The sequence below is a fragment of the Zalophus californianus genome, chromosome 17 (genome assembly GCF_009762305.2).
Source record: "Zalophus californianus isolate mZalCal1 chromosome 17, mZalCal1.pri.v2, whole genome shotgun sequence".
Lineage (NCBI taxonomy): Eukaryota > Metazoa > Chordata > Mammalia > Carnivora > Otariidae > Zalophus > Zalophus californianus.
This window is the reverse complement of record NC_045611.1, coordinates 52,126,550-52,154,143: the sequence shown is the minus strand read 5'-3', so window position 1 is coordinate 52,154,143 and position 27,594 is coordinate 52,126,550. Positions and strand designations below refer to the sequence as shown.

The following is a 27,594-nucleotide window of genomic DNA, read 5'->3' as shown; positions in this document are numbered from 1 at the left end:
TCTATCAGGATGCTCCCAAGCAGGTCTAGGCCTGACCATCTCCTTCTGGGGCTTCTTAGGACTGAGAGAATGTTTAGAAGCCCCCCACCCTGAGCGGACCCATTGGCCAGGATTGGGTCACACGCCCGTTCTTAAACCATTCACTGGTACAGTGGCTGAGATTGGCCCAGACCACTCATTTGCCACGCTGGCATACCGGTCCAGACGAGGGAGGAAGAGGGCTGTTGGGGGGAGATGGATTCATTTTTGGCCCCTCCATTCCATCTGGCCCCAGGAGGTCTTATGGATAGAATGGAAGGAGAAACGCTGGAGCACCCCAGGTTCTCTGCAAGTCTAGGCCTCCCCCCTCTCCCTGGAAAGCCAGGAACTCAGTGCAGAAACCAAAATAATACTGGTTTATTCCAATCTTGAAGCACAATAGTCCAGACTGTTCCCCTCTCCCACTGAAGAGCCTCCAGCCCATCCCACTGGACCCCCCTCTCATTCAGTCTCTTCTGGGAATGACCCACCAGAAGGTCAAGGGGATCCAAGCCTCTGGGGCTTTAGAGGCTCTCAAATCCCTCCTGTCTTGTTCCTTCTCTCCCCAGCTCCCATGCCTTTCCTTTCCGTGTGTGCTTTTGTTTCCTCTGTTCCCCACCCTGGCCTCCGTCTCCCCTGCCTCTCCTCTTGTCCTCGCTCCTCTGCTTATCTCCCTGCTAGTTCCTCTCCTCCCCCCCCCACCCCCCACTTGTCCTCCTACAGTCCCCCTTGCTTTACTCCTTCACCCCTGCACTCTCTGGAGTGACCATCTGTTCCTGCCTGGGCTCTCCCCATGTCCTGGTGTCTTCCCCTCCCCCAGCTTTGTCCCCTCCTTCCTTCTGCCCCGGTCGGACCCTGTCTGCCCCCGTCTCATCACACATTTCCTATCCTGAGGGAAGCCCTCAGAAGCCATCCTGGCCACCCCCATCTTCCACACTGTGCCTCCAGGACCTCGGAGACCATTGTCAGCGCCCCTCCCCCCCCACACACACACCCAGAGAGGTAAACGGCCAAGGTGACGTCCCTGGATGACACAGGAGGTAGCCAGAGGGATTGGGGTGGCCTCCTTGGCCTCAGCCCTATTATCTTTGGGATCGAATAATGCCCTCCTGCCCTCGCAGCGGAGGGTGGCAGGCAGGGACCTGAAGGGTCAGGGCTCTGGGGCTCTCCCCCAGCAATCCCTGAGCAGGTCCATGTGGAATAAGGCTGCCCCGGTGAGGAGGCGTGCTGCAAAGAGGTGTCGGCAGGGCAGACGCCGGGCGGCATGGATGGAGCAGCTGCAGCGGGTCAGAGCCCTGTCCAGGAAGAAGTCCGAGGTGCCATCCTTAAGGGCAAACCCAGCTCCCGTCCAGTGGAAACCCCGGGTACCGTGCTGCCTGGCAAAGGCCAGCTCTTCGGCCACCAAGTCTGCCAGCTCTGGCCCGCAGGCTGCTCGGAACTTGGCCAGGGGCTCCCAGTCCACCTCTTCCTCTGCCGAGGGGCAGCAGGGCCTCTTCGGTTCCCTTGGTCCTTCTTCTTCACCTCCTTCCTGCAGGCTCTCCCCGGTGGCCAGGCAGACTCTCCTTGTCCCTGCCCATTCTAGATCACCCTCAAACACCGTCGCCGCCACCGGGGTGCCGCACATGACCCCATTCCCCAGCCCTAGACACCTCCCTCCTGTGCCCCCACACTCCACCCCTTGTCCTCCTCTGCTCTTGGGGCCCACAGATGGGGCTCCCTCTCCATTCTCCGGGCCTGTCATCCTTGTGTCCCCGAGCTGGACCAGAACTACATCCTCCAGGTCCCTTCTTCTTTTGACCCCCAAACTCACTCCTCTCTCTTCTCCAATCTCTGGCCCTCTCTGCCTCTCATCTCCCCACCGGGGCCCCCTTTGGTCTCCATTCTCAGGGACCAACTCCCTGGGCTTCTCCAAATGGCGCCCCCTCCAGCTCCTGACTTCCAACCCCCTTCCCTTCTCGGCTTCCAACTGAGGCCCCCTCCACTCTCTGGTTTTCAGTCCACGTGCCCTCTCATCATGCAGCTGGGCCCCCCTCCAGGTGCTCCCTTCAAGACTCCTGGCCCGCTCGGAATCCAACGGGGTCCCCCTCCGGCCTGTGGTCTCCAGCATCCTAATCCTTCGATCCTCCAGCTGGGCCGTCCTCCAGGTGTACCCTTCCAATCCCCTCGGCTCGTGGTCCTCCAACCGGGCGCCTCTCCGGACATAACCTTCCGGTCCCTTATCCTTCTCACCCTCCAACAGGGCCCCCCTCCAGTCTCTGATCTCTGGTCCTCTCCACTGCTCGTTCTCCAACTGGGACCCTCTCCAAACGCTCTCTTCTAGCCCTCTCTCTTTCTGGTTCTCCAACTGGACCTCTCTCCAGTCTTGGATCTGCAACCCCCTCCCCATCTCACTTTCCAACTGAGCCCCTCCCCGGTCTCTGGCCTCCAAACCTCGGGGCCACTCCTTCTCCAACTGGGCGCCTCTCCAAATACTTCCTTCTTTCGGGGCCCCTCTCCAGTCCCCGCTCTCCAGGACCTTCATCCTCTCCTCCACGTGGGCTCCCCTCCCCGGCTCGCCCTCTGGCCACGGCCCCCCACCGTCCGGGCCGTCGGGCGCCGCCTCCCCGGCCGCGTCGGCCCACTGCATGGCCACCAGGTCGCGGAGGCACTGCGCCACGCTGCGCGAGGGGCTCAGGCGGCGCAGCAGGCGCCGGCGGTGGCCGCGCACCAGGGCGCACGCGTCCAGGTCCCGGGCCGCCTCGAAGGCTCGGAAGCGCACCCACATGTCGCGGCGCGGGGCCCAGTTGCGCTCGAAGTAGTCGACGAAGGCGGCCGGGCCGTGCGCGCGCAGCTCGGCCAGCGCCTCGGCGTAGGCGGCGGGCGACGACGCGCCGGCCAGGCGGCACAGGCGCGGCCACAGGCCCGGGTCCTCGCGGCCGGCGCCGCCCAGCTCCTGCGCCTTGCTGAAGAGCGTCTCGAGGCCCTGCGCGCGGCAGATCTGCACGCGCGCGCCCGGCAGCAGCTGGCGCACGGCGGGCAGCTGCGCCGCCACCTCGGGCCCCGCCGTCAGGCAGCGCACGCGGCCCTTGACGTCGGGCGCGCTCTGCAGCAGCGAGGCCAGCGCGAAGCGCAGCAGGCTCGGCGTGCCCGGGCGCGCCACGCAGCAGGCGGCCTGGCGCGCGCGGCCCGCGCCGTCCACGCACAGCACGGCCAGCAGGTCCAGCGCGCCCTGCAGCCCCGGCAGCCGGTCCACCAGGAGCATGCGCGGGAAGCGCCGCAGCAGCGCCCGCGTGCGCGACGTCAGGAAGAACACCGTCTCCACCACCGCCTGGTCCTCCACGAACACCAGCTTCACCTGCGGGCGGGGGAGGGGGAGGCAGGGAAAGAGGTCAGGGGACGCCGGGGGTCGCCCGGCGGCTCCCGGATCTCGGCCCCCCCGCCCCCCGCCCCGCTACGGTGGGTGGGTGGGTGGGGGCAGTGGGAATCCATTCATCCCTGCGTGCAGCCATTCTTCCGGCCGGCAGGGGGCAGTGCCGTGGAATGGTTAAAAACGCGACCTCTGGAGGCCGATGGCCCGCGTGTGAGATCCCCGGCACCACCGTCTAATAGCTGTGTGATTTGTGCACACGGGACAGCCTCTCCGAGCCTCACTGCACCTACTGGGAACTGGGTATTCACTCCTTCATGCGCTGAGAGGCGGTCTGGAACAAAAGTCTCATAAGTGTAGGCCTTGAAGCGGCAGCATCGCCTGCTGGGATCTTGACAGAAATGCATATTCTTAGGCCTTCCCAGACCTGCCGAGTCAGAAACTCTGAGGGCCCTACAGTCGGTGCTCTGACAAGCCCTCCAGGGGATTCCCACGCGCGCTCCAGTTGGAGAGCCACTGGTCTAGCACTAAGGCCGTAGACTTCGAAGCCAGATCGTCTAGGTTTGAGTCCCGTCCCCACCACTCTCGAACCTTGTGACTTAACCTCTCTGAGCCTCAGTTTCCTCCTTAACCTCCTTGTTCCCCCAATTTCCTCTTCTGGGAACTGAAAATTCATTCCTTCGTGCTCGGAAGGTCAGGTCCAGCTTAGGGTCTAGAGCCAGACTGCCTGGGCTGAGACCCTAGCCGTGTGGCTTCCCGCGACTTCCCTGACCTCCACCCCATCTGTAAAATGAAGAGAGAGTATCTCTGTGACTGGAAGGACGAAATGCATTAAAGCATTTTAATGCCCCCTTTTTGATCTCTCCTGGCTTCTGTCACCCTGGAAACTCCTGGCTGCCTGGCACACATATATTAACGTTCAACCAATAGTAAGTGCTCTCAAAGTGTTCATCATTACTACCATTATCACCCCCGCTCAAAGATCGCGTCCTCATAAAGGTCTGCCCTGACCATCGCTTCCAAGCAAATACCCCAGCTCTCTCTGGCCACTGTTGGCCATGGCACTTAACCACCCTGGAGCATGTCACCTCTTTATTTGCTGATTTGCTTATCATCTGTTTGCCCTTCCTAAGATGGAAGCGCCACAAGGTTAGGGATGTTGTGTTTTGCATTCCCAATGTTTGGAATGGCGCCCACAGTCTCGGCTCGATACATCCCGAATGAATGCATGCATCAGTGTGCGGCCATATCCACTTGCCATGTCTCCGGAGTCCAGGGAAGAGTCTAATTTTGAATCTTCACTTTGTCTCTTACTAGCTGTGGGGACCCTGGCCTGAGTCTCACTTTCCTTGGCTGCAAAACTGAGGTAATGTCTATCGACCACGGTCATGGAGAGGCTAAAATGAGATCATTTGTGTCCAAAGCTTGGTGCGTATCTAATCCCGCTATTCTTTCTGTCTTACTTGCCTCGCAGCAGCACTGAGGACAGGGAGCCTGCCCCCCTTTTGATCTCTCTTGGCTTCTGTCACCCTGGAAACTCCTGGCTGTCTTCCTTCCTCCCAGGCATCTCCCATGTGGTTTCTTTGCTTCTCCTCTTCCACCCCTGCTCCGCTTCTAAATGTTGCTGAGCCGCAGAGCCCGTCCTGGCTTCTCTTCTCCTCTTTCCTGTCTCTAGGCTCTGCCAAGGTGATCTCATCTGGTCACACGGCCTTCCTCATCTCTCAGCTGATAACTCCCAGTTCTGTATCTCAAGGCTCTAGATCCATCTACTGAACTGCCTCGGCAGGAACATGGCCCGTTGGACGTCTCCGGTGTCCCTGGAGATGGGCAGCCCAGAGCCGCACTTGATTCCCACTGCCCCCCAACTGGCCCCATCTCCATTTCATTTTCAAAACTTCTGATCAGATCACCCCCTCCCCTGCATTGAAAACCTTTCCTCTCCTGGGGCTTCGCATCCCACCTCAAGGACCACCCAGATTTCCCACCACGCTGTGGGCTGGGCGATGAGGCCCTTGGACCTCATATTCTGCCCCTCTCATCCTCCTTGATGTCAGCCACTCTGGCATCATCATGCATGAAAACCACTGAATGGAGCAGGCAGGTGACGATCGGACTCCTTCTGCCCGTCCCTGTCAGGGCTGGCCCCCACCTGCACAACCAGGATCTGAACCATGTAAGCATGGATCTCGCCACAAACCATCCTGCCATCGTCCAACCTCATCCTACCAGATGGTTAAAAAGCACTGCATCGGAGCACCTGGGTGGCTCAGTCGGCTAAGTGCCCGACTCTTGGTTTTGGCTCAGGTCATGATCTCGAGGTTGTGAGATTGAGCCCCGTGTAGGTCTGCCCGCTTAGTGGGGAGTCTGATGGAGATTCTCCCTCTCCCTTTGCCCTTTCCCCTGCTTGCACTCTCTCATGCTCTTTCTCTCTCAAATGAATCAGTAAGTCTTAAGGGGAAAAAAAAAAGCACTGCATCATTCTCAGCTTTCAAGGGGAAAGAAACAAAAAATCCTCTAATTAAGAAAAAAGAAAGGACTAGTAGAGTCCCCCCAAAACAAGGAAATTGCTTTCCCGCCCCAGAAATTCTATATTCAGCATCTTAACTCGTATTAGAACTCACCATATTTTATGAAAAAGCCTAGAAAACCTACCGCGGGATTAGTTACTACCCCACTGCGATTTTTTTCCCAACCATCATGAATTTTTACACCTACGATTACTTGACAATTTATCTCTGCAAATGTCTCAATCTAGAACTGCTCTGTCCAAACTGGTCGCCTTAGCCCCATGTAGCTATTTACGTTTAAATTTTTAAAAAAGATTTTATTTATTTATTTGTCGGAGAGAGAGAGAGAGAGAGAGCGCGCGCACGCACAAGCAGGGGGAGGGGCAGAGGGAGAGGCAGGCTCCCCGCTGAGCAGGGAGCCCGATGCGGGGCTCGATCCCAGGACCCTGGGATCACAACCTGAGCCGAAGGCAGACGGTTAACCAACTGAGCCACCCAGGCGTCCCATCTTTACATTTAAATTAATATTTGACAACCTAGAAAAATTCAGTTCATCGGTCCCACTAGTCCTATTTCACACGGGGCTAGCGACTCCTCTCCTGAATGCCGCAGATACAGGACATTGGCACCATCACAGAAAGTTCCTTCAGACAGCACTAGTGGAGAAATTACCACCAAGATAAAAGTTGTCCTAAGTATAACCAAAAGAGTGACACGTTTCAATAGTCTTTGAGTTCGTGTCTGTTTCTCCTGGGGAGTCAGGAGTAGGAAAAGGAAATACAGCAAAATGTATGTGGCTTGAGACTTTTCCAGAGCAGGCAAGCCCTTGATGAGTTAGAAGACGACTTCCATTCTTTAAGGGATAATTTCGATTTCTGACCTGGGGTTTTCTTTCTCTAAAGAGGGCACGGAAGCTTTTCTTGCCCAGCCATTGGTTCATTAAACAGCGTTGACTGAGAGCCTCTTGTGGGCTGTGCATGACCTTGAAGAGAGAAGAGGGACAGAGGCAGGCCTGAGTCCTGCCCTGTTGGACTGGCTGAGGCTCCAGGAACAGTCCAGTCGCACAACCAGAGGTACGTACCTTCAGCTGAGAGGCGTACCCCCGCAGGCAGTAAGCGGCAGGGCTGGAATTTGAACCCAAGGCCGCTTGGGCCTAGAGCCCGCGCTCCTGACCGCCATACCCCCTTGGCCTTCACGAAAGTGATCCCACAGGCCTGATTCAAGGGCAGGTGGCTGGCAGATATGAGGGCTCGCCTGAGGGCAGGTATCACCTCAGACACACAGATCGGTGACACTGGGGTGCGTCAACCACAGATGGTGGATTCCACAGATGGTGGATTCCACAAACGTGAACATCAGAAACCACGCCACGAAACGCTCTCCACCCACACCCCTGTTTTCATGTAATTGGAACGGTACTATTCTCCAGACTGACCCGAAGAAAAACTTGAGGGAATAAAAATAATACCTAAATAGCTACCCATACAGGGCTTCCTACTTAACTGTTTTTACACAGACACGCACACACACACACTTAATCCTCACACAACAACCCTATGGAGTAGTACCTATTTATTCTTATCCCCATTCTACGGACAAACAAACTAAGGCTTGGGGAAGTAACTTGTCGCACCTTGTTGGATGTCCCACGGCCAGTAAACGGCACAGCTGGAATGTAGAGAAAGCTCTTAGCACCTCACAAGATAAATAAAACCAGTTTCTAGCTGTTACTCTAGGACCCAGAAAATAGCTGATTAACCTTCTAAGTCACCCGCACCTGTGCGGCATAAATTCCCAGCAGTGGGAGAGGGGCCCAAGTGCTCATTTTGATAGACATTGCCCAGTTGCCCTCCACTGTTTACCTCCACCAGTTTACCTTCCACTATTCATAAAAGTGGCACACTCAGATCAACGGTCCTCCTTCTCAGAAGGCGAAGCACACCCATGACAGAAGGTACAACATCTCTGTGCAAACTCCGTCTCTGCCCAGAAAGCTTGCCGATTACCCTAGAAAGCTTGCCAATTGCCCTAGAGCCTGCCACAAACGAGGCGATGGAGATATGACTAACACCGCAGCACATCATCGCAGCCTCGGGGCAGATTATAAAAGGTCTTAACACCTCTCTTGTTGAAACAGCTACTCAGTCTTGCCCACAAACTGTGGCAGTGGCTTTTGGGTACGCTAGTCTTATTGGACCCCCTCCCAGGACCAAGTGGGTCACCGCCACTCAGGGGGTCCCAGGCATTCGGTTTTTCAAAGTAACCCCTCCAAAACAGAAACAAACAAAAACAAAACAACTACAAAAAAAAACAACAACCAAAACAAAACAAAACAAAAACCCAAACCAAACCAAAAAACAAAGTCATCCCTCCTACACAAGACCGCTGGGAAGCAGAGAGCATAATATCTGGTTGTTGCTTAGCCTCGTCTTGGGACCAGATAAAGAATTACTATCTTAACATAGTAATAATACAGAACTCATTCAATATATCTCATGACTGAAAAGAGCCACCCGAAACTGCCACGTAAAGGTGACAGGTTGGCCAGACTCTAACTTTATCTTCCCTGAACCTCAAGTAGAGGTTTCCATAGAAAAGGACTTTTTTTTTTTTTTTAAGACAGGAGCAATAGGAAAGGAGACAACAGGAACCAAATTTGGGAAGCCGGCAAGCATTTGGACAAGATGGCCACTCTCCACCCCCCACCCCCCGCAAAACAAAAGCCAAACCCTGAGCCCCATGATTCCTGAGCCAGCAACTGCAAAATGCTGAGGACTGATAGTAGCATTTTCAAAAAGGAATTGGCAGCGCTAGGCAGTGCAGGGAGGTTAAAATAGACAAGTCGATGGCTGTTTAAGAAGCAGGTAGACCTCTAAGGTCAAGTTTCCTCTCACTCCCAGGTGGCTGGAGGTTTATTCTGTGAAAAGGGTGGAACAGAAAGGCCCAGTGGCCGGGGAGCCTGGGTAGCTCAGTCGGTTAAGCGTCTGCCTTTGGCTCAGGTCATGATCCCAGAGTCCTGGGATCGAGTCCCGCATTGGGCTCCCTGCTCAGCCGAGAGCCTGGTTCTCCCTCTGCCCCTCCCCAGTGCTCATGGGCATGCTCTCTCTCTCTCAAATAAATAAATAAAATCTTAAAAAAAAAAAAGGGAAGGGCTGCTGGCCTTGGGGACAACGGGTCCATCTGATGAGGGACAGGGTGTCCATGCATCTTGCTGCCCCAAAGCCAGCTCCCCGGCGCTCTTCCCCCATGTGGCTCCCAGAAGCTGGCAGTCTGGCCCTTACCCCCGCAGGCAAGAAGTTAAAGATGACCAGCCCCAGAGAAAGAAACGAAAGATGCTGACATGTGGCCAGCCCCAACATCTAAAGCAAGATGCAAAAAAAGAGTATGTCTAATATGCTACCTTGCTGGAGGAGGGGAGCAAGTGGAAATAAAATGAAAATGAAAGACAAATTTCCCTGTATACCTATGGGGTGGGGCTGTTCAGTGTGAAGCCAGTGGCTGTTTAAATTGCAATTAATTAAATTAAAAATCCGGTTCCTCCATCATATTGACCACATTGTGAGTGCTCGATAGCCACATGAGTCCAGGGGACACAGATCATTTCTATCATCATAGAAAGTTCCCCTGGGTAGCCCCGAGCCATAGAACGGAAAGATGTATGAAGAACGGATACTCTGGTGGCCTCTGAGGAGGGGACCTCGGAGACAGGAGGTGACAAGGGGACTTTTCAATATTTAAATGTTAAAAAAAAAAGGAATAATCCTTTCACTGGTCTCTCTCTTGGTGTTCAGGAATTCCTCCCTCGCTTCCTTTAAGAGGATTGAGGTGGACCAAAAGATGGACCCAGGAGCCAACCTTGGTTTAGCCGGGATTCTACGGCAGCCTCCAAACTGGAAGTTAAAAGGACAATCCCTTGACCTTGAAGGCTTTTGCTTATCGATGAGCGGCTTCTCACGGGGGCAGCCCTACATAGGTGTCTGCAGGGAAGACAGCCAAGGCTTCTTTATTTGACGGTGGACAGTGGAGAACTGAATAGCTCAGCGAAGACCAGTGGCGTGCGGAGTACACGTGTGTACCCCCGCTTTACAGAGCGGTAAACTGACTTGGGTGGGACCCTCAGCTCTCCGGAGGCTAGCCCCGATGGAAGGGGCCCAAGCCTCATTTCTAAACTGGGGAAGAGCCGAGCGGTGAAGAGCATGGCCCTGGATCCAGACTGTGTAAGTCTGAAGTCCAGCTCCATCATTAAGTAGCTGTGTGACCCTGGGTCAATTCCTCGACCTCTCTGTGCTTCAGTTTCCTTGTCTATAAAATGGAAAGGAGAATGGTGGCCTCCTTCCTCAGCATGCTCTGGTGCGATTTAAATGAATTATAACACGCAAAGCACTTAGGGTAGTGCTTGGCACATAGTCAGTGCTTGATAACATGAACTAAAATTATCATCGATATGATGTGTGGATAGAGGGCTGGGTTTGCATTGGTGGCTTGAATCACGGCTGGTTCCTGAGCATGAGATGGAGGTAGGGGGAGTGCTCTGGACCTGATTCTGGAGAGTGGGTTCACACTGCACCACTACCCTGGGTTGGGATTCTTCCATACATAAGGGAAGCAGCACAGCCAGGGGGGAGAACCTAGTTTCCCCCCTCCCTCCTCTTCCTCCCGGCACATCCACCCCGGCTCTGAAGTTGGATGAGAGCAGCAGAAAGATTCCTCTTGGAGGAACAGCGGGACTGCTCCAGCCTCTGAACCTTTGCATTGGCCATTCCTTCGGCCTGGAACTCCTGTCCCTCTGAAGATAGAATGGGGGTCCCCTGCCTCTATTCTGCCTCCTCTGCTTCACCAGCATTTCCTTGGCGAGACCTTCCCTGACCGCTCAAATTAAAAGAGCACCCTTACAGGGGCACCTGGGTGGCTCAGTCGATTGAGCATCTGCCTCCGGTCAGGTGATGATCCCAGGGTCCTGGGATCGAGTCCCGCATCGGGCCCCCCGCTCAGCAGGGAACCTGCATCTCCCTCTCCCTCTGCCTCTCCCCCCGCCGGCTTGTGCTCTCTCACTCTCTCTCAAATAAATAACATCTTTTAAGAAAAGAAATTAAAATAGCATCCTTACAACTAACTGTCCCTCTCCATGTCCTCACCCTATTCTCCTTGACACTACTCCTCACTCCATCTCCTTGACAAAGGTGACCCTCTCTTCTGAGTCTTGATCTGGGTGGTGGGGAAGGGCAGTTTTCACTTTGTGGACATTCCTCCAACTATGCACTTCTCATCTGAGCATTTTCTATGTGTGTGGTTCGGTTTTTCTAAACGGCACTTTCTCTCACCTCTTCTTCCTCGCCCCAACCCTCCTGACATTTTGTCACAGTTGGCTGTCTGTCTCCTGTTGGTTTCCCCCACTACAACCACAAGGTGATTCCAGCGGCTTCCTCTGCAAGGTAGCCAATAGCCAGGAGTGGCTCTTTAAATTTCAATGAGTTAAGGTGAAATGAAATTTAAAATTCGGTTCCTCGGTCCTCCTGGCCACATTGCAAGTGCTCGTGTGGCCAGGGGCTACCCTACCGGGCGGTGCAGCACCCCCCAAGCATTTCCGACGGGGCAGAAAGCTCTTGTGGTCCCTGCGGGCAGGGACCACGGGTGTCTGGCAGGCTGCGGCCTCCCCAAGGCCGCAGTGGGCACTTAGTGAATGACCGAATGGGGGGGAGGGGGAATGGGTGAAAGGAGCGAACGGATGAGTGGGCGGATGAATGAATGAATGAATGACCCGTGAGGCTCGGGCGTGGCTCTCCCCCGCCCCCGCCTGCCTCCCCCGAGACCCCACCTTGGCCTCGGGGTCGGTGCGGAAGAGCCCCTCGAGCACGTGCAGGGCGTCCAGGACGCCGTGGTCGCGGCCCTTGCAGTAGGAGAGCAGGCGGCGCACGTCGGCCGGCGCCACGAACTGCTTGGAGATCTTGTTGGTGGTGCGCACCGGGAGGCAGGCGTTGGCCAGCAGGTGGCCCGGGCGGAAGTAGTAGGCGAACTCGAGCGGGCAGGCGGGGTGCGAGTGGGTCAGCTGGCACTCCGTCACCACGAGGCGGTCCCGCAGCGGGCTCAGCTTGACGATGATGAAGGCCGGGCAGCCGGGCTGGGGGGGCCTGCGGGAGAACGACCACCGCCGCCGTCACATCACCCTCTGCCCTTGTACTCCTTCTCTCTCTCTCTCTCTCTCTCCTTTTTAATTATTATTTTCTAAAATTAAGGACTGTTGCAAGCACCGAGAAGAGAGAGGGCCTTCCGAATCTGCCAGCTGCGTGACCTTGGGCAAGTCCCTTCAAGCCTCTGTGCCTCAGTTTCCTCCTAGGTTGAAAGGGAGATCATCAGCACCCAGACCTTTCTCCTGGGGTTGTTGTGAGGATTGAAAGAGTTGATGTATGGACAGCACTTAACTGTGTCTGCAACGTGACCAGCCCCCGTGTTGGCTGCGCCTCTGTGCCTACCACCCCGTCTCTATCAAAAGCGAAGGGATATTTTATTTACCTCAAACAACTGTAAGAAATAAAACTTCAGAGACTCCTGTATCCACTTCACATTTAGCAAGACCAGCATGGCAAGTTGAGGGCCTCTGGGGACGCTGTCCCCCAAAAGTCCTCCTCGGTCCCCCAAAGTAGCCACTTCCCAAATTGGGTATCTAGCCTTTCCTGTGTGTTTTTAGGTTCCCATAAACAGTGGAAGGTAGGTTCCCAGGTTTTAAAAGTTCGTATACACAGAAAGGTGCTCAAACTCATCAGTCATCTAGCGAATACCAATGAAAAGCCCCAGGAAATGCCACTACCCACCGCCAGAATGACCAAATAAAAGCACAGACCAGGATGTGGAGAAAGCGCAACACTTAACTTCTCGTCGATCAGAGTTTACTCGTCACTTGTCACTGCGTGACAGTATGTGCTAACGTGGATCACGTGTCACCCCGTGACCCAGTATTTCCACTCAAGACAAATGCCTGAAGATGGGCACCCAAAGATTGTACTAGAATGTTCACAGCAGCCCTGTTCGTATCAGTCAGGTATTTGAAACAACCCGACATCCACCAGGAGGGCAGGAAACTAAGTAAGGCTATATCCTCAAATACGACCCTAACCAACAGTAAGAATGGACAAGCCATTCCTATCGCCAGCAACGTGGTCGGATCTCGCAGAGCTGCTGTGTGAGAGATGCCCCACACGAAAGATGACAAGCCATCACGGGTTGGGTTTATCGAAAGTTCCATAAGAGGCAAAGGTAGCCTCTGCTGTTGGGAGACCGGGGAGTGGTTACCCTTGAGTGGTCAACACTATGGGGAGGTTGGCACTGGGCACGTGTATTCCCTTGTTCTGGGTATTGGTTACATGGACATTTTGTTTGGAGGAAATTCGTTGAGTTGCATACATTATGATGCATGTGCTTTTCTTCATGTGTGTTACGCTTTTAAAAAGTTTACTTAGGAAACTTTTTCTTTCTAGCGTATGGTAGGCAGAACAGCCCCTCAAGGATGTTCACGTCCTAGTTGCTGGAGCTGTGCAAACATTACCGTGCACTGCAAAAGGGACTTTGCAGATATGATTAAATTAAGGGTCTTGAGATGGGGAGATGATCCTGGTTTATCCAGGTGGGCTCAGTGTACCTCCAAGCGTCCTTTATAAGGGGAAGACAGAAGCAAGAAGCCAGAGAGGCAAGTCAAAGTCAGAGAGAGAGAGAGAGAGAGAAAGAAAGATGCTTCTCTGCTGGAGGGGCAGCAAGCCTAGGAGAGGCTGCAAGCCAGGAATGCCGGCGCCTCTAGAAGATTCTCCCCTAGAGCCTCCAGAAGGAACCAGCCTTGCAGACACCTCGATTTTAGCCCCGTGAGACCGGTGCTGGACTGATGACCCTCAGAGCTCTAAGATCACCCATTTGCATTGTTTTAAGCCGCCACATTTGTGATACTTTGTTACAATAGCAATGGGAAACTAACCCCACTCTCTCTCTCTACTCTTGCAACTTGCTTTCTCACTCATCAGCTTTTCAGCATTGGTTCATTCCTTTTGCTGCCTGATATGCCACTCGCAACTCTGCCAACTGTATGGCGGTTTTTTTTCTTTTTTAAAGATTCTATTTAAGTCATCTCGATAGCCAAGGTGGAGCTCGAACTCACGACACCGAGATCAAAAGTCGCATGCTCAACCGACTGAGCCAGCCAGGTGCCCCCTCTGCCAACTGCATGTTGTCTCCTCTTTTCCCTTTTTACAAACAACGCTTTGATGACACCCAACTCTTTTATCTGTCTGTGTGTGAGCAAGAGCCTGTCTAGGACAGAGGCCCTGAAGCTGCAGGGCATGGCCCACCCATCAGCTGAAATCGATCAGGGAGCTACAAGCAGCATTGTAAAAAATGAAAGAGAACAGGGGGGAAATCAGGGTGCATTTCCCTGATAATAATACTTATTATTGACATCTGCTTTCTGAAAGGAGGTTCCGTGTTTCTCCATGAGGAATGATATTGGCATTTTGTGTAGGAGGTTTATGTTTATAGAGCAGGGATTGGCACACTTTTTCTGTAAAGTGACAGACACTAAACAGACTCTGTTGCTATATTGTGAAAACAGCCATAGGTGGTATGTCAATGCATGGGCCTGGCTGTGTTCCAATAAAACTTTATTTACAAAACACAGCTGCAGGGGCGCCTGGGTGGCTCAGTCCTTCAGCGTCTGCCTTCGGCTCAGGTCATGATCTCAGGGTCCTGGGATCAAGCCCCGCATCAGGCTCCCTGCTCTGCGGGGAGCCTGCTTCTGCCTCTCCCACTCCCCCCTGCTTGTGTTCCCTCTCTCACTGTGTCTCTCTCTGTCAAATAAATAAAACAAAATCTTAAAACAAACAAAAAAACAAAACACAGCTGCCAGGTGGATTTGGACCAAGGTCCTCACAGCTTGTCAGCCCTTGTAACATAGATTGTCCAGGGCTTGGCAAGTAATTAAGAAGCGTGACTCACAGGCAGTAGATGAGTAGCATGCCCCAAAACGCTCCTAAATTGTTTCCAAATGGCCCCAGAGAAGGGTGAGCCTCCCCAGAACCCACCCCGACACTCTCCAGTACAAATACTTAAGAACTGTCTTTGTTAAACCAGAAGGGGATCCTTGACACGTCCCTTTTCTGCTCCATGCAGGAGGTAAAGGAAAACCAGGAGCCTGCTAGACTTTTTAAATCTACATAAAAAGCTTGAGACTTTTTGCCTCATTTAAAGCACAAAAATAATGCGAAATTAGAAAAAAGTCTAAGTCTCCAAATTGTTATAAATAAAATACAAATATGGAGCCACCCCAGTGGTGTAAGGTGGAACCAAAAGACATTTCCGACATGCAGCCATTTTTGATCTACCAAAACCGTGGCCCGTTCACAGGGCTCTACCTGACGAGTTTCCCCTGGCTAACTCGCGGGCTCTTGTGAAACCCTCTGGTCTGGCCTCTTTTGGCTGACTCTTTTGGTTCAGCCCTTAGAACAAGCCCCCACTCAGGGGAGGCCACACCTCCGGGAAGTTGTGCATCTTGCCAGAGAATAGCACGTCCCCTCTGGGGTCCCCGTACCTCACATAACTATCTACTGTGGCCTCAGCACGCTATTTTTGCAATTTCTCTACACCCAGCTGGGGAGAAGAATGCCACCCACCTCTACATGTGAACTCCATGTAGGCAGGAATCTGTCTGTTTTGCCTCCTGCTATGGTCCCAGCACTGAGAACAGCCCCTGCCCCCTGGGAGGCGCTCAGTAAATAGATGATGAGGAATGACAGAATCTCGCTGTAGGAACCCCAGGCACCCGGGCACTGCGCTCATTACATCAAGCCACTCAGCACCCAGCCTGCCTATCACGCCTTATAAACTCCTCAGACCATCCGCGTTTCCCCCTTCCCACTGCCAGCAACCCTACTCAGTTCTTTCCTTCTTCATGAAACATCCTTCTCCCTTCTTTTCCCCTAGGTAGCTCTTATTCCTCCTTCACAACTCAGAACCAGCGTCACCTCCTCCAGGAAGCCTTCTCTGACCATCCCCAGGCAGATTTCATCACACATTGGGCTGAGGATCTGATGGATGCCCATCTGTAATGTGCTCTTCACTGAATGGGGTGCTCTTCCACTGAAACCCCCACGATCTAAAACACATTCACCCTTGCACGTAGCAGGTGCTTGAAACAAAGCTCTCGGATGGACAAACAGCATGGCACCTAGGACCACATTTGACTCTCATACTAATAATCTATGATTGCAATAAAGACGAGGGGTAGGGGAGGGAAGAGAGGGGGCGCCAAAAACATGGGCTTTGTGGTCAAACTGTGTGGGTCCTGATTCTGGTTTCCTCCTCTCGGCAGCTGGGCTATCTTGGGAAATTCCTTTAACCTCTCTGTGCTCGTTTTCTCAGGTAGCAATTGGGGCTAATAAGAATACCACCTCGTAGGTTCATCGAGAGTACAGAAGAGGATTATGTTATGCAAAGTAGTTAGACAAGGGACTGGTGCACAGTAAGCACTTAATAAAAACGAGCCTGCTATTTCCCCCATTTTTCTTCTTCTAAAAAGTACCATTGCTTTGAGCTGTTTTGCTCTCCACGGACCCATTTCTTCTTGATCTTTCAGGTTCTCAAGCTCTTTGTGTTTTCAAAGGCTGGTGTGTGTATTCTAGAGAGGGAAGCGCTGAGAGAGGCTGGGGGTTGTGCGGAGCAGAGGGCTGGGGCTGGAGGGGAAAGAGGCGGGATGGTGATTTGGGGGAGGTTGCAGGGCAACGTCTGGGGGAGGGGGCTGGAGTGGCCAGGGAGAAAGCTCTGCGGTGTGTTCTCAGGCCCCTTGGCCCCAGCCTCCTGGCTGGCCTCCCGTCTCTCTCCTCCAGTCTGTCCCCCACAAGGCCCCAGGAGGGATTATCCTACCTCCAGAGCTGCCCCTGCTCTCAGCCCCTCCTGTCTCCCTCTGATAATTGCAGGGCACTGGGGACAGTGCCTGCACATAGCAAATGCCATGTGTTTAAGACAGATACATACGTATATAAATGTATAAACAAAGAGAATCCTTCAAGTTTCCATTTACTGGTCACCTCTTCTAGGAAGCCTTCCAGAAGCACCCTGTAAGCTCTCACGTGGAGCTTAGCTGACCAGTCCTCTTTACCCTCCTCCCTCCCACTCTCTAACTTCTTCTCTCTCACAATTGTGAGCCCTGATTTCCAATTTTTTTTTTTTTTCTTTTTCTCCTCCATTAGGTTCTCAGCTGCTCAAGAGCAGCAGGCTCCAAATGCCTAGCAAAGAGTAGGTGCACACAGTAGGTGCTCAATAAGTGTTTGTTACCTCGAATTGGGTTCTGTTAACAAAGAGAGATTCCAGATTGGGCCTAAGCCGCTCACAAGCTCAAATGTTCTAGATTTCTCTGTGATGATGTGTGCATTCGATCCTGTTCTGCTTCCTGACCTCTGAGTCTCTGTTTCTAGATAAACAGGGAGTAAACTACCAAGAACAGTAATCTCTCAATAAACGTTTCAATGACTACGGTGAGCATCGGTGTTCGAAGGGCGATTTGCATGTATCAGCTCATTTAATCCTCACAAAACCTGGGATTGATCATGACCATCACTTCCTCCATTTTCCAAGTCAGGAAACTGAGACCCAGAAAGGTGATGTCACTTGCTCAGTGTCCCTGGCTAATCCCAGCAGGCCTGGGGTTTGAGGCGAGCCTGCTGGCTCCTGAGTTTGTGCTCTTGACTTGCAGAACAGCTGTCATTTACCCAGCCGCCCCACGCTGCAGGCACCGGGGAAGCACCTCCCCGTGCTTGGTCTCACAGTAACCTTCCAACAGCTCTGCGAGAACCCCATTTCAGAGAGGAGAAACCCGACTCAGAGATGTGATGTCTGTTGCCCAAAGACACCCACCCCGGAAGTGGTGGGGCTGGTCTCAAGCGGCCTGAAGGCAGAGCCTGATTTTAAGCGCCCCGTTCTTGCCCATGGCTCTCCAACCAAGGGTCTGAAACTCATGCACACCCACAGGGACCAGGGCAGGTGAAACACGGAAGTGGCAGGGCTAAGTGTGAGGTAACAGGGAGCAGTGGGGTCTGGGGCAAACCTGAGCGCCAATGCCCTACCTAACTGCAGTGGCCGTCTGCCACACAAGAACGTGGGCTCAGCCTCTTCCCATGTTTCACGAAAAGCCAGAAACCAAACATTTTATGGAGAGTGCTCTGGTTTCAGACTGGGGGTGGGGGGTGGGGCGTGATTAAAACTTCCTTGGCCAGCTGGGTGTATCTCCTAGCCCTCTCAGGGATTTTTCATTTGCCCCTTGTAGTGTTACACTTATAGGGAGCTTATTTGTGAGCTTGTTCATATAATGTCAGCCTTCCTGTTCAGTCTGAACATGCCAGGAGGGCAGGGGACTTGTCTACCCTGCTCAACACCTTCTCACCCCAATGAAGTATCTTTAGCCCCCAAGTGGGACCTGGCTCTGTATTTACTGAATCAACAGATGGGTCTTTCTCTCTTTGTCCTGTAGTTTACTCTGGCAGCTCTGTCTCTGACCTCTTTGTAGGTGTCCCAAACCTGGCTCTCACCCATTTTTCTGGTTCTGGCTGGAGTCTCTGGCTCCATGTCTCCATGTTTCTGGAATATTCTGTCTTTTTTTTTTTTTTTTTGGCTTTCTTCAATGTGTCCATCTCACTCTCTGCCTCTAAGTCCCTATTAAAGTCTAATTGGAGCCCGCCCTGTCACTCACTGTGCGTGCCTTTGTCCTTGCAGCTCACTGGCTGTCTGCCTTTCTCCAGGACTGTCTTGGCTTCTCTGCAAGGTGTACTTAGTTAGCTGTTTTGGTAGGCATCTCTCTCTCCCCAGCTCTTGGTGGGGGGCTCTCTGCCTACTCCTCCCCCTCCCCCCCAACACCCCCCAGCAGGGCACGGCTCAGCTCACGCACCCCACGGTGGGCCGGCTGGGCGCGCGCACGTCCTTGCACACGAGCCGCACGTAGCTGTACTTGAGCACGTCGATGAGCGTGTAGAGCGGGGGTGCGCTGGCCCAGCGGCAGCGCGCCAGGTGCATGGAGCTCTTGACGAAGAAGAGCGCCAGCCGCTGCTGGCACCACGCGTCGAAGAAGCGGCTGAACTCGGCCCATGAGAAGAAGGCACGCTCCCGCAGCTCCTGCTCCTCCTGCCCCGCCGTGCTGGGTGGGGACTCCATCCTGGGGCGCCTGAGTGGAAGGGAGGGCACGTGGATATCAGACCCATCCCCACCAGGGGTATCCCACTTCCTCCATTTTCCGCCTGCCTCTTTGGTCCTGGTGCCTCTTTCTAGGTGGGGCCCAGGGTGGGATGCACCCCTGTTAATATCTAGATATGAATCTACACTCTATCTTTGGCTTTCCCCCATTTCTGCATTATTCCCGGGACAGCTGGAGCCTGTCATCCTGATCCCTAATTTCAGCTCTGGCCCCCTCTGTAGATGTGCCCGTAGGTACAGCTGGGGTCCCTCTCCCAAAATATAACCCTTAAGTTCAGTGGTGGACACCTCCAATGTATTCCCAACTTCCAGCTAAGACCTCCTCCCCCCTCCGGATATATCTCCTATACCTGGCCATAACCTCTATAGCGCCCCCATTCATATGAAACCCCCCCCTTCTACGTGTCTACACTTGGCTGTAACTCACATCCATCTTTGCCCTCTTCTAAAGATGTTCCATGTCTAGATGTGCTCCCGCATCCAGTCATGGACCCCTCATCCCCAGACATATTCTTCACGCACCGGGGGCTCCCTCCTCCCTGGGATGTGTCTCCGATATGCAGCTGTTTCCCCGGATGTGACCCCATGGGTCGCCACATCCAGCTGTAGCCCCTGCCTCCGAGAGGCTCCCATATCCAGATGTCCTTCTCACATCCAGTATGTACTTTTCGCCCACAGGTGTGTGCCTCATTCACTTGTGGCCAATTCTCAGAAGTGTCACCAATACTTGTCTGTGCCCACCTCCTGCCCAGACGCGCCCCCCAGTCCAGCTGTAGCTCCCTCCTCCCATTTGCAGCTATTGTACTCCCCAGATGTGCATTCTGGTCCTAGACATGGCCCCTCGTCCTCAGATGGGCTTCATCACCCCAGATGCTCCCCCACGTCCAGCTGCGCCTCCCCCCCACCCCGCCCCCATGCAGCCCCTCCCAACCCGCTTCCGCCTCCCCAAGCCCTCCCAGCCCCTCCTGCCGCGGGCCCTCCCACCTCCGCTGTCCCACCCAGCTGTGCCTCTCCCCTCCCCCAGATGTGCACCCTTCCCGCCCCTCCCCACTCACCTACCCGCCCCGGAGCGGCGTCCACCTCCCACAATGCTCCGCGCCGAGGCCAGGCCCGGCCCTTGCTCCCGGGATGCCCCGCGCGGCCTCCCGCCTCTCTTCCCGCTGTACCTCGCGCAGCGGCTTCCACCGAATCTCCCTCTTTCCCCGCCAGTCACTTCTCAGACCCGCAGCTACACCCACCCACCCAGAGCGAGGGAAGGCGCGGACCGTTTCCCATCGTGCTCTGCGGGAGGGCTCACCCTACTTCACCCCTTTCCTAGTAGCCTCCCGTCCGGGAGACTACAACTCCCAGCGTCCTCCGGAAGGCAGCGGCGGCGCGGACGACGCCCGGGCCCCGCCCCTCGGCACGGCCCCGCCCCCGCCCGCCAAAGTCTGCGCGCGAATTCCGTGGCGCCAATTGAGGGCTGCGGTCGGGCGCCGAGCGGTTCCGGGTGTGACGCGCAGGACAGTGGCGCGCGGGGCCGGCAAGAGGCAGGTGGGGCCGCCGACGCGGGGCTGGGAAACTGGGGGGTGGCGGGCGTGTCGTACGCTCCGGGCCCACGGCTCCGCCGGGTCGGTCGGCTGCAGAGGAGCGGGCGTCGGGGACGCTCAGGCGGCCAGGAGCGCGGCGGGGAAGGGAGAGCGCCGGCAGCGGGTCCCTACAGGGCACGGGGGGGACGTCCGCCGGAGGGAGAGGGCCAGCTAGAGGGTAGTCGGGGGCCAGAGTCAGTAGGACCCGACAGGGTTTGAGGAGAGGCCCGGGAGGCGGGGCTGCCACGAGGGGGGTGGTCACAGAAGCTCGAGGGGCGGGCCCCTGGGGCCGGTGGGGTAGACTCGGTGGGCTGGGCCATCGGAAATTGCGTGGTGGGGGAGACAGGCCCACCTGGAAGGGGGTGGGGACGGGGCAAAGTTTGTTAGCGGGCGGGGCCCGACGCTAGGAGGCGGGGCCGGGGAAAGGTTCAAGGAGAGGGAGAAGTGGGGTCGGCTTTAGACGGTGTCTAAAGCCAGACGATCCCGCTGGATGGAGGTGGGGCAGAGAGGTCTGTGGTCTGGTCCAGGTCTAGGCCAAGGCCTTAGGAAAGGTCGGGACCCTTCTGTATAAGGAGACGTCTGGCTTTGTGGATGCCGGATGAGGGGGGCGGAGCGGAGGTAGGGTTGGACCACCGGGCTGGGAGGCCAAGGCCTGGGAAGGGAAGGGGCCTTGGAGAGAGTAAAACTCAAAGGTCTCGGCTTATTGTTGCCCTAAGGGGTGGATGGAGGGCCAGAGGAGCTTGGGGAGCGGAGAGAAAAGGATATTGATGTCCTTAGGAGAGGGGGAGGCTTGAAGGATAAGGCAAGGGGGGCGGGGTGCACTTGGCTGGGAGAAGAGATGAGCATTTGGGAAGGGGGGCTGGCATCTGAAAGCTGAGGGGAATCATTGAGGAGAGACAGCAGGACGTGGGATGAAGGACACATCACTTCTTGGCCTCCAACCCCATTTCATCCTGTTTGAATTACTCTGACCTTTTAGCCTCAGGGAGGCATGAGGGAAAGGCCAGGGGGGTCTAAGTAAGACCTTAATTTCGTCTTATCTTAGGATCCCTGGGAGCTTGCTAAGCCTGCAGGTCCCCCTTCGATACCCAGAGCTTCTGATTAGTAGGTCTGGGAGCAGGCTGGAATGTTTTACACGTAATCCCAGGTGAGATTCTTAGAACTGACACTGTGTTTCTGGGATCCACCATTGGCTGGCTGTGTGGCCTTGAACCACTTACTTTCCTTCTCCTGTCCCAGCTTCCTCATTGTCTTTTGGGTGATGCTGAGCTGTTCTGAGCTTCAGAGGATGAGAGTAGCATATTTAGGGGAATGGTATAAAATACTTTCCACGGATGGAGGGTGGTCAGGGGAACAGGCAGGTCAGGAAACGTGAGCCTTTATTAATGAGAAGAAAAAGACTTGAGCCTTTTGGCTGGTCATCCTCAAACTGCTTAAAGACCCTTTGAGGGGCGCCTGGGTGGCTCAGTCAGTTAAGCGTCTGCCTTCGGCTCAGGTCACGATCCCGGGGTCCTGGGATCGAGCCCCGCGTCGGGCTCCCTGCTCCGCGGGAAGCCTGCTTCTCCCTCTCGCACTCCCCCTGCTTGTGTTCCCTCTCTCGCTGTGTCTCTCTCTGTCAAATAAATAAATAAAATCTTAAAAAAAAAATAAAGACCCTTTGATATCGTGCTCCTTCTCACATGGCCTGTGGGTTTTGAAAGATCCTGCTTATGAAGCCTAAATTCTTTAGTAATGATGTTTTTGTTACCCTGATTTTTTAAAAAATATTTATTTATTTATCTGAGACAGGGGAGGGGTAGAGGGAGAGGGAGAGTCCCAAGCAGGCTCCATGCCCAGTGTGGAGCAGACGTGGGGCTCGATCTCACGACCCTGAGATCATGCTCTGAGCCGAAAACAAAGAGTTGGGAGCTCAACCAACTTCGCCACCTAGGCGCCCCTGTTACCCTGATTTTTAAATAAAGGCATACATATGGACCAATGCATTCAGTGCCAGGCACCGTTTTAGGTCCTGTGGCCATGTCGCTGAACAAAATGGACAAAATCCTTATCTTTGTGCACCTCAACGTTTTAGCCCTGTACTGCTTAATAGAGTAGCAGCTAGCCCCATGTAGAGATTTAGATTTAAGCTCATGAGAAACAGATGAAAATCTCAGCTCCTCAGTGGCACTAGCTGCATTTCAAATACTTGAAGCCACATATGGATAGAGTGACCTCTTTGGACTCTGCAGGTATAGAACGTTTCTATCATGCAGAAAATTGTGTTAGAAGCAGTACTCGAGAGAGTGAGACAAAACCTAATTCAGAAGATCCAGTTGCGTTAACTGCTGGGGAGGAGGAGAGTGAGGGGTTAGTGTAGCAGGCTGGGGCTGGCGGTAGCCGGACCTGCACTCGGAGCAGTGGGATGCTGAGAGGTGGTTGACAGTGGGTGGTCTTTGGGAGGCAGTGCCAGTGGGATTCGTGGGTCCATGAGTTTGGGGTATGAGAAAAGAGGTGAATCTGGTGAATCAACAATCCAAGGGTTGTTTTTGTTTTTGTTTCTTTAAAGATTTTATTTATTTGAGAAGAGAGCACAAGCAGGGGCTAGTGGCAGAGGGAGAGGGAGAAGCAGACACCCCGCTGAGCAGGGAGCCCCATGCAGGGCAGGGCTCGATCCCAGGACTCTGGGATCATGACCTGAGCCGAAGGCAGATGCCTAACTGACTGAGCCACCCAGGCATCCCATTTTGTTTTGTTTTGTTTTGTTTTTAATTAAAAAATTACATATAGCGAACTTACTCTTTTTGGTGTATACTTCTTTTGATTTTGAAATGTGTAGAATTATGTATAAAGACCACCACCATCAAGATACTACAGTTTCATCACTCCAAAAAGTGATTGTGTTCCTCGTCTCTAGGTACCGCCCCCCCTCCCCCCGCCAGCAACTATCGGTCCCTCTCCATCCCTGCAGCGTACCCGAATATTCCTTTTTATTGCCAAGCGAGTGTAAACAAGCTTTAGTACATCCTACGGTGGGATACTGTTCAGTAAGTTGTAGGATGTACCATAGTTTGCTCATCCATTCCCTGTGGGAGGACGTTTGGATCATTTTTGGTGACTGTAAACAGATCCGCTGCAGTAGACATTCACTTACGGGGTTTTGTGTGCACATAGGAGTTCTCTGGGTAAATCCCTCGGAGTAGGGTTGCTGGGTCATATGGTAAGCATATGCCTCACCGTTTGAGAAGCTGCCAGGCTTCTCCAAAAGTGACCGAACCATGTTGAATTCCCTCCAGAAAAGTGTGAGACTTCCCATTGTTCCACATCCTCACCAGCACTTGATGTGGTTTGGTGTTTTGTTTTGTTTTGTTTTGTTTTTAATGGTTAAATAGGCATGCAGTGGACTCCAGGGTTTTTGACTGGAGCAGTTGGGTGACAAAAGCTACCACTGCAGAGATGGGAGAAGGAATATGTGTGTGTGTATGTCATCTGGAGTTTGGTTTTGGTCCCACTGAGGTGGAGGTGTTGGTTGGACATCCAGATGTCAGAGCAGAAAACCAGGATGTGCCCCCTTGAGTTTAGAGGGCTAGTGACAGACGGAGTGAGACATTTGGGGGCCATGATCACATTGCATGAGATCTCTAAGGGAGTGGGTGTAAACGGGACAGAGTGGGGGGCCTAAGGATTGGGCCTCGGGCACTGCAACAGTTAGAAAGCTAGTTGCCATCTTGGGGCGCCATGGCTCAGTCAATTAAGCATCAGCCTTCCGCTCAGATCATGATCCTGGAGTCCCGGGATCGAGCCCCGCATCGGGCTCCCTGCTCAGCAGGGAGTCTGCTTCTTCCTTTGCCCCTCACCTGGCTCGTGCTCTCTCTCTCTCAAATAAATAAATAAAATTAAAAAAAAAAGGTCTTAAAAAAATTAGTTACTATCTTAGTTTTCTGTTGCTATTGTACCAAATCATCCCCTTTGCCACTTAACAAGCCCTGTGATTCCAGGCATCTTTCTGTGCCTCCGTCTCCTCACTGGTGAGATGGGAATAAAAATGGAAAATGTTGGATTGTGTTGTTGGGAAGTATTGGGTAACATCATTTTACCCTGGTTATCTCAATAGCCCCAAGATCTAAGGGCCGCCCGCCACCCCTTCAATCCCAATACAGGGGGACCCTTGTCCTCCTCACTCTCAAGAATAGGTAGTAGTTAAGGACACAGACTTTGGAACCGGACGCCTGTCTTCGGATCCTGGCTTCGAAACCCATTAGGCTGTCTGGCCTTGAGCAAATCACTCGACCTCTCTGTTTCCTTTGCCTTGTTTGTAAAATCAGGATAATAACGAATTGTAATAGATTTTGTGTGAATTACTTCATATAAAGCATTTGGAATAGTGCCTGGTCCCTAGTAAGCACCCCAGTTAATAAACTTGATTTTTTTTTTTTTTTTACAGAAAAAGTATTAAGTGAAAAAAAATTCAGGTTTTACATAGATAGTGTTGAAATTTCAAAGGTGGTGTGGAGAATGTCTGAAGTTTGGGAAATAATTTTTGGAGGAGAGGGGAGGGAACCAGGCCCAGCCCCATGGCTCGAGAGCTCCCAGTCTGATTGGAAAGATGAACTGTGACATAATCAGAATGCAGGATCAACGCAATATGTGTGAGAAGAGAAGTACCAGTTACCCACCACGGGAGGTCAGGAAATGGAGTGTCTCTCCTAGCAGGTACCCAAGGGAGGCCTCTGGACATCCATCCAGTGCTCAGAGCTGGGCAGGAGGGGACTCCCCAGAGGGAACCTGGAGGAAGGGGGTAGGAGGCTAGATCATAAAATTTGAACAGTTATGTGGGGTCTAGATTTACTTTTTTTTTTTTTTTTTTTTTTAATGAATGGGTAATAAATATGCAGGGTTTAAAATAAAATCGGGATAGAGGTATGCAAGGACAGGTATGGTTCGCAGCCTTACTCCCAGTCACCTCGAGTGCCCTCAGCCACTTTTGTTGGTTTCTTGATTATCCTTTCACAGTTTCTATTCGGCAAACGGAAGCAGGACCAAAGAATAGATAGGTTCCTATTTTCTCCTGTCTTACGAAATCAGTAGCATATTATGTACACTGTTCTGCCACCTTTTTTATTACTGTTTAAAATGTTACTTAAGATACCTAGAACATCTTTCTATATCAGTATATGGAGAGTGTCTTCATTCTACTTTTTTTCTTTTTTTACTTTTTGTCTTGAAAGGATTATACAGACTTGCCGGAAGTTATAAAAATAGTACAACTGTCTTCCTCCTGGTGGCATCTTATATAATCGTAGTCCAGAATCAAAACCAGGAAGTCGGCGTTGGACAATACCGTGAGCTAGACCACATAGCTGGTTCAGCTGTATGTGTGTGTGCGAAGTTTGAGCCCGTGTACAGATCTGTGTAACCACCACCGCAGTCAGGATATGGAACAGTTCTGTCTTCACAGAGGCTCTCGCTGTGCTCCCCATTTATAGCTGACTGCCCCCCCCCACCTTTTGTCCCTAAGCTCTGACCACCCCAATCTCTTCCCCATCCTAAGTTTTGTTATTTGGAGAATGTTCCAGAAATGAACTGTACAGTACGTAACTTTCTAAGATTGGTGTTCTCCGCGTGATGTTTTTGCCCCTCATTTCTGTAAAGTATATACCTTAGAAACTGCTCAGCAGGGGCGCCTGGGTGGCTCAGTCATAAAGCGTCTGCCTTCGGCTCGGGTCATGATCCCGGGGTCCTGGGATCGAGCCCCGCATCGGGCTCCCTGCTCAGGGGGAAGCCTGCTTCTCCCTCTCCCGCTCCCCCTGCTTGTGTTCCCTCTCTCTGTGTCAAATAAATAAATAAAATCTTAAAAAAAAAACAAAACTGCTCAGCAGCAGTGGGTATAATTTAATGGAGTGATGGAGTGCCACGTGTCAGGGTTGTTTCACCTAAAAACAGTTTTTTATTAGTCTTTTTTTTTTTTTAAAGATTTTTATTTATGTATTTGAGAGAGAGAGGGAGAGAGAGGAGGAGGAGAGGGAGAGGGAGAAGCAGGCTCCCCATTGAGCAGGGAGCCCGATATGGGGCTTGATCCCAGGACCCCCAGGATCATGACCTGAGCTGAAGGCAAACGCTTAAACAACTGAGCCACCCAGGCGCCCCAGTTTTTTGCTGATCTTAAAACTTAAAAAAAAAAACAAAACGAGGGGCGCCTGGGTGGCTCAGTCGTTAAGCGTCTGCCTTCGGCTCAGGTCATGATCCCAGGGTCCTGGGATCAAGCCCCATATCGGGCTCCCTGCTCCGCGGGAAACCTGCTGCTCCCTCTCCACTCCCCCTGCTTTTGTTCCCTTTCTCACTGTGTCTCTCTCTGTCAAATAAATAAATAAAATCTTTAAAAAAAAAAACCAAAACAGAAACTTAACTCCTCAAAAAACCTCAAACGAAACTGAAAAAAATAAAAAAAAAACCTGTAGGTGTTCCGTGTGCCTTCATGTTAGATGAAAAGCAGGCTCCATACGATCGAGGCTTCTTATCTTGTTCTGACTTGTGACTATTTCTTCACTCATAAATCAGTGTTGGTCCATAAAAACGGGAGTTTCTTGTCGCTGGGGAAACTCATGTTTCTGATTTTGTGGGTTTTTTTTTTTTTTTCTTCTTCTTCTTTCTGAAAGAAGGAGGGTTACGTGCTTTAGTCTGTGCACAACCAGTGGTCTCACCAAGGATCTGGATTTCTGTTTCAGGAGCATCTGGCTGCAGACGACGAGGAGGAAAGGGGAAGGGAGAATTCCGACCCATCATGCAGCGGAGTATCATGTAAGGACCCGGCCCCCTGTCCTACATGCTCTGAGTTCTCTGCTTCTCTCTTGATTTCTGTGCCTTTTCTTGGAAGAACACAAGGTAGTCTCCTAATTGGAATTTCCAGGAGCCGAGCAGTGCAGAAGATTGGGCGTGGGATCTGGAAGACGGGTAGTGTGGTAAC

At 53.0% G+C, this 27,594-nt stretch overlaps 2 protein-coding genes across 11 annotated transcripts in view; one reads left to right on the top strand and one right to left on the bottom strand.

The window, feature by feature from the left end:
- Positions 1–397: 397 nt before the first annotated feature.
- ZSWIM9 (zinc finger SWIM-type containing 9) lies at positions 398–19,957 on the bottom strand. The gene is given in 5 exon segments (XM_027619202.2): positions 398–3,352; positions 11,687–11,999; positions 18,785–19,057; positions 19,609–19,628; positions 19,630–19,957. Coding segments are annotated over 5 exon segments (2,880 nt in total). The 5' UTR covers positions 19,720–19,957; the 3' UTR covers positions 398–1,168.
- Positions 19,958–20,150: 193 nt separating this feature from the next.
- Positions 20,151–27,594, top strand: part of LIG1 (DNA ligase 1) — a 36,136-nt gene continuing 28,692 nt past the window's right edge. For 3 of the 10 annotated variants that reach the window (XM_027619192.2, XM_027619191.2, XM_027619195.2), the window contains exons 1-3: positions 20,151–20,619; positions 25,859–25,972; positions 27,356–27,428. In XM_027619192.2, coding sequence (XP_027474993.2) covers positions 20,175–20,619; positions 25,859–25,972; positions 27,356–27,428 — 632 coding nt within the window. In that variant the 5' untranslated portion in view covers positions 20,151–20,174. Of the gene's footprint in view, positions 20,620–21,699; positions 21,802–25,858; positions 26,002–26,024; positions 26,221–27,355; positions 27,429–27,594 lie in introns of those variants that run through there. The other 7 variants (XM_027619196.2, XM_027619197.2, XM_027619199.2 and 4 more) reach the window with 7 other exon arrangements.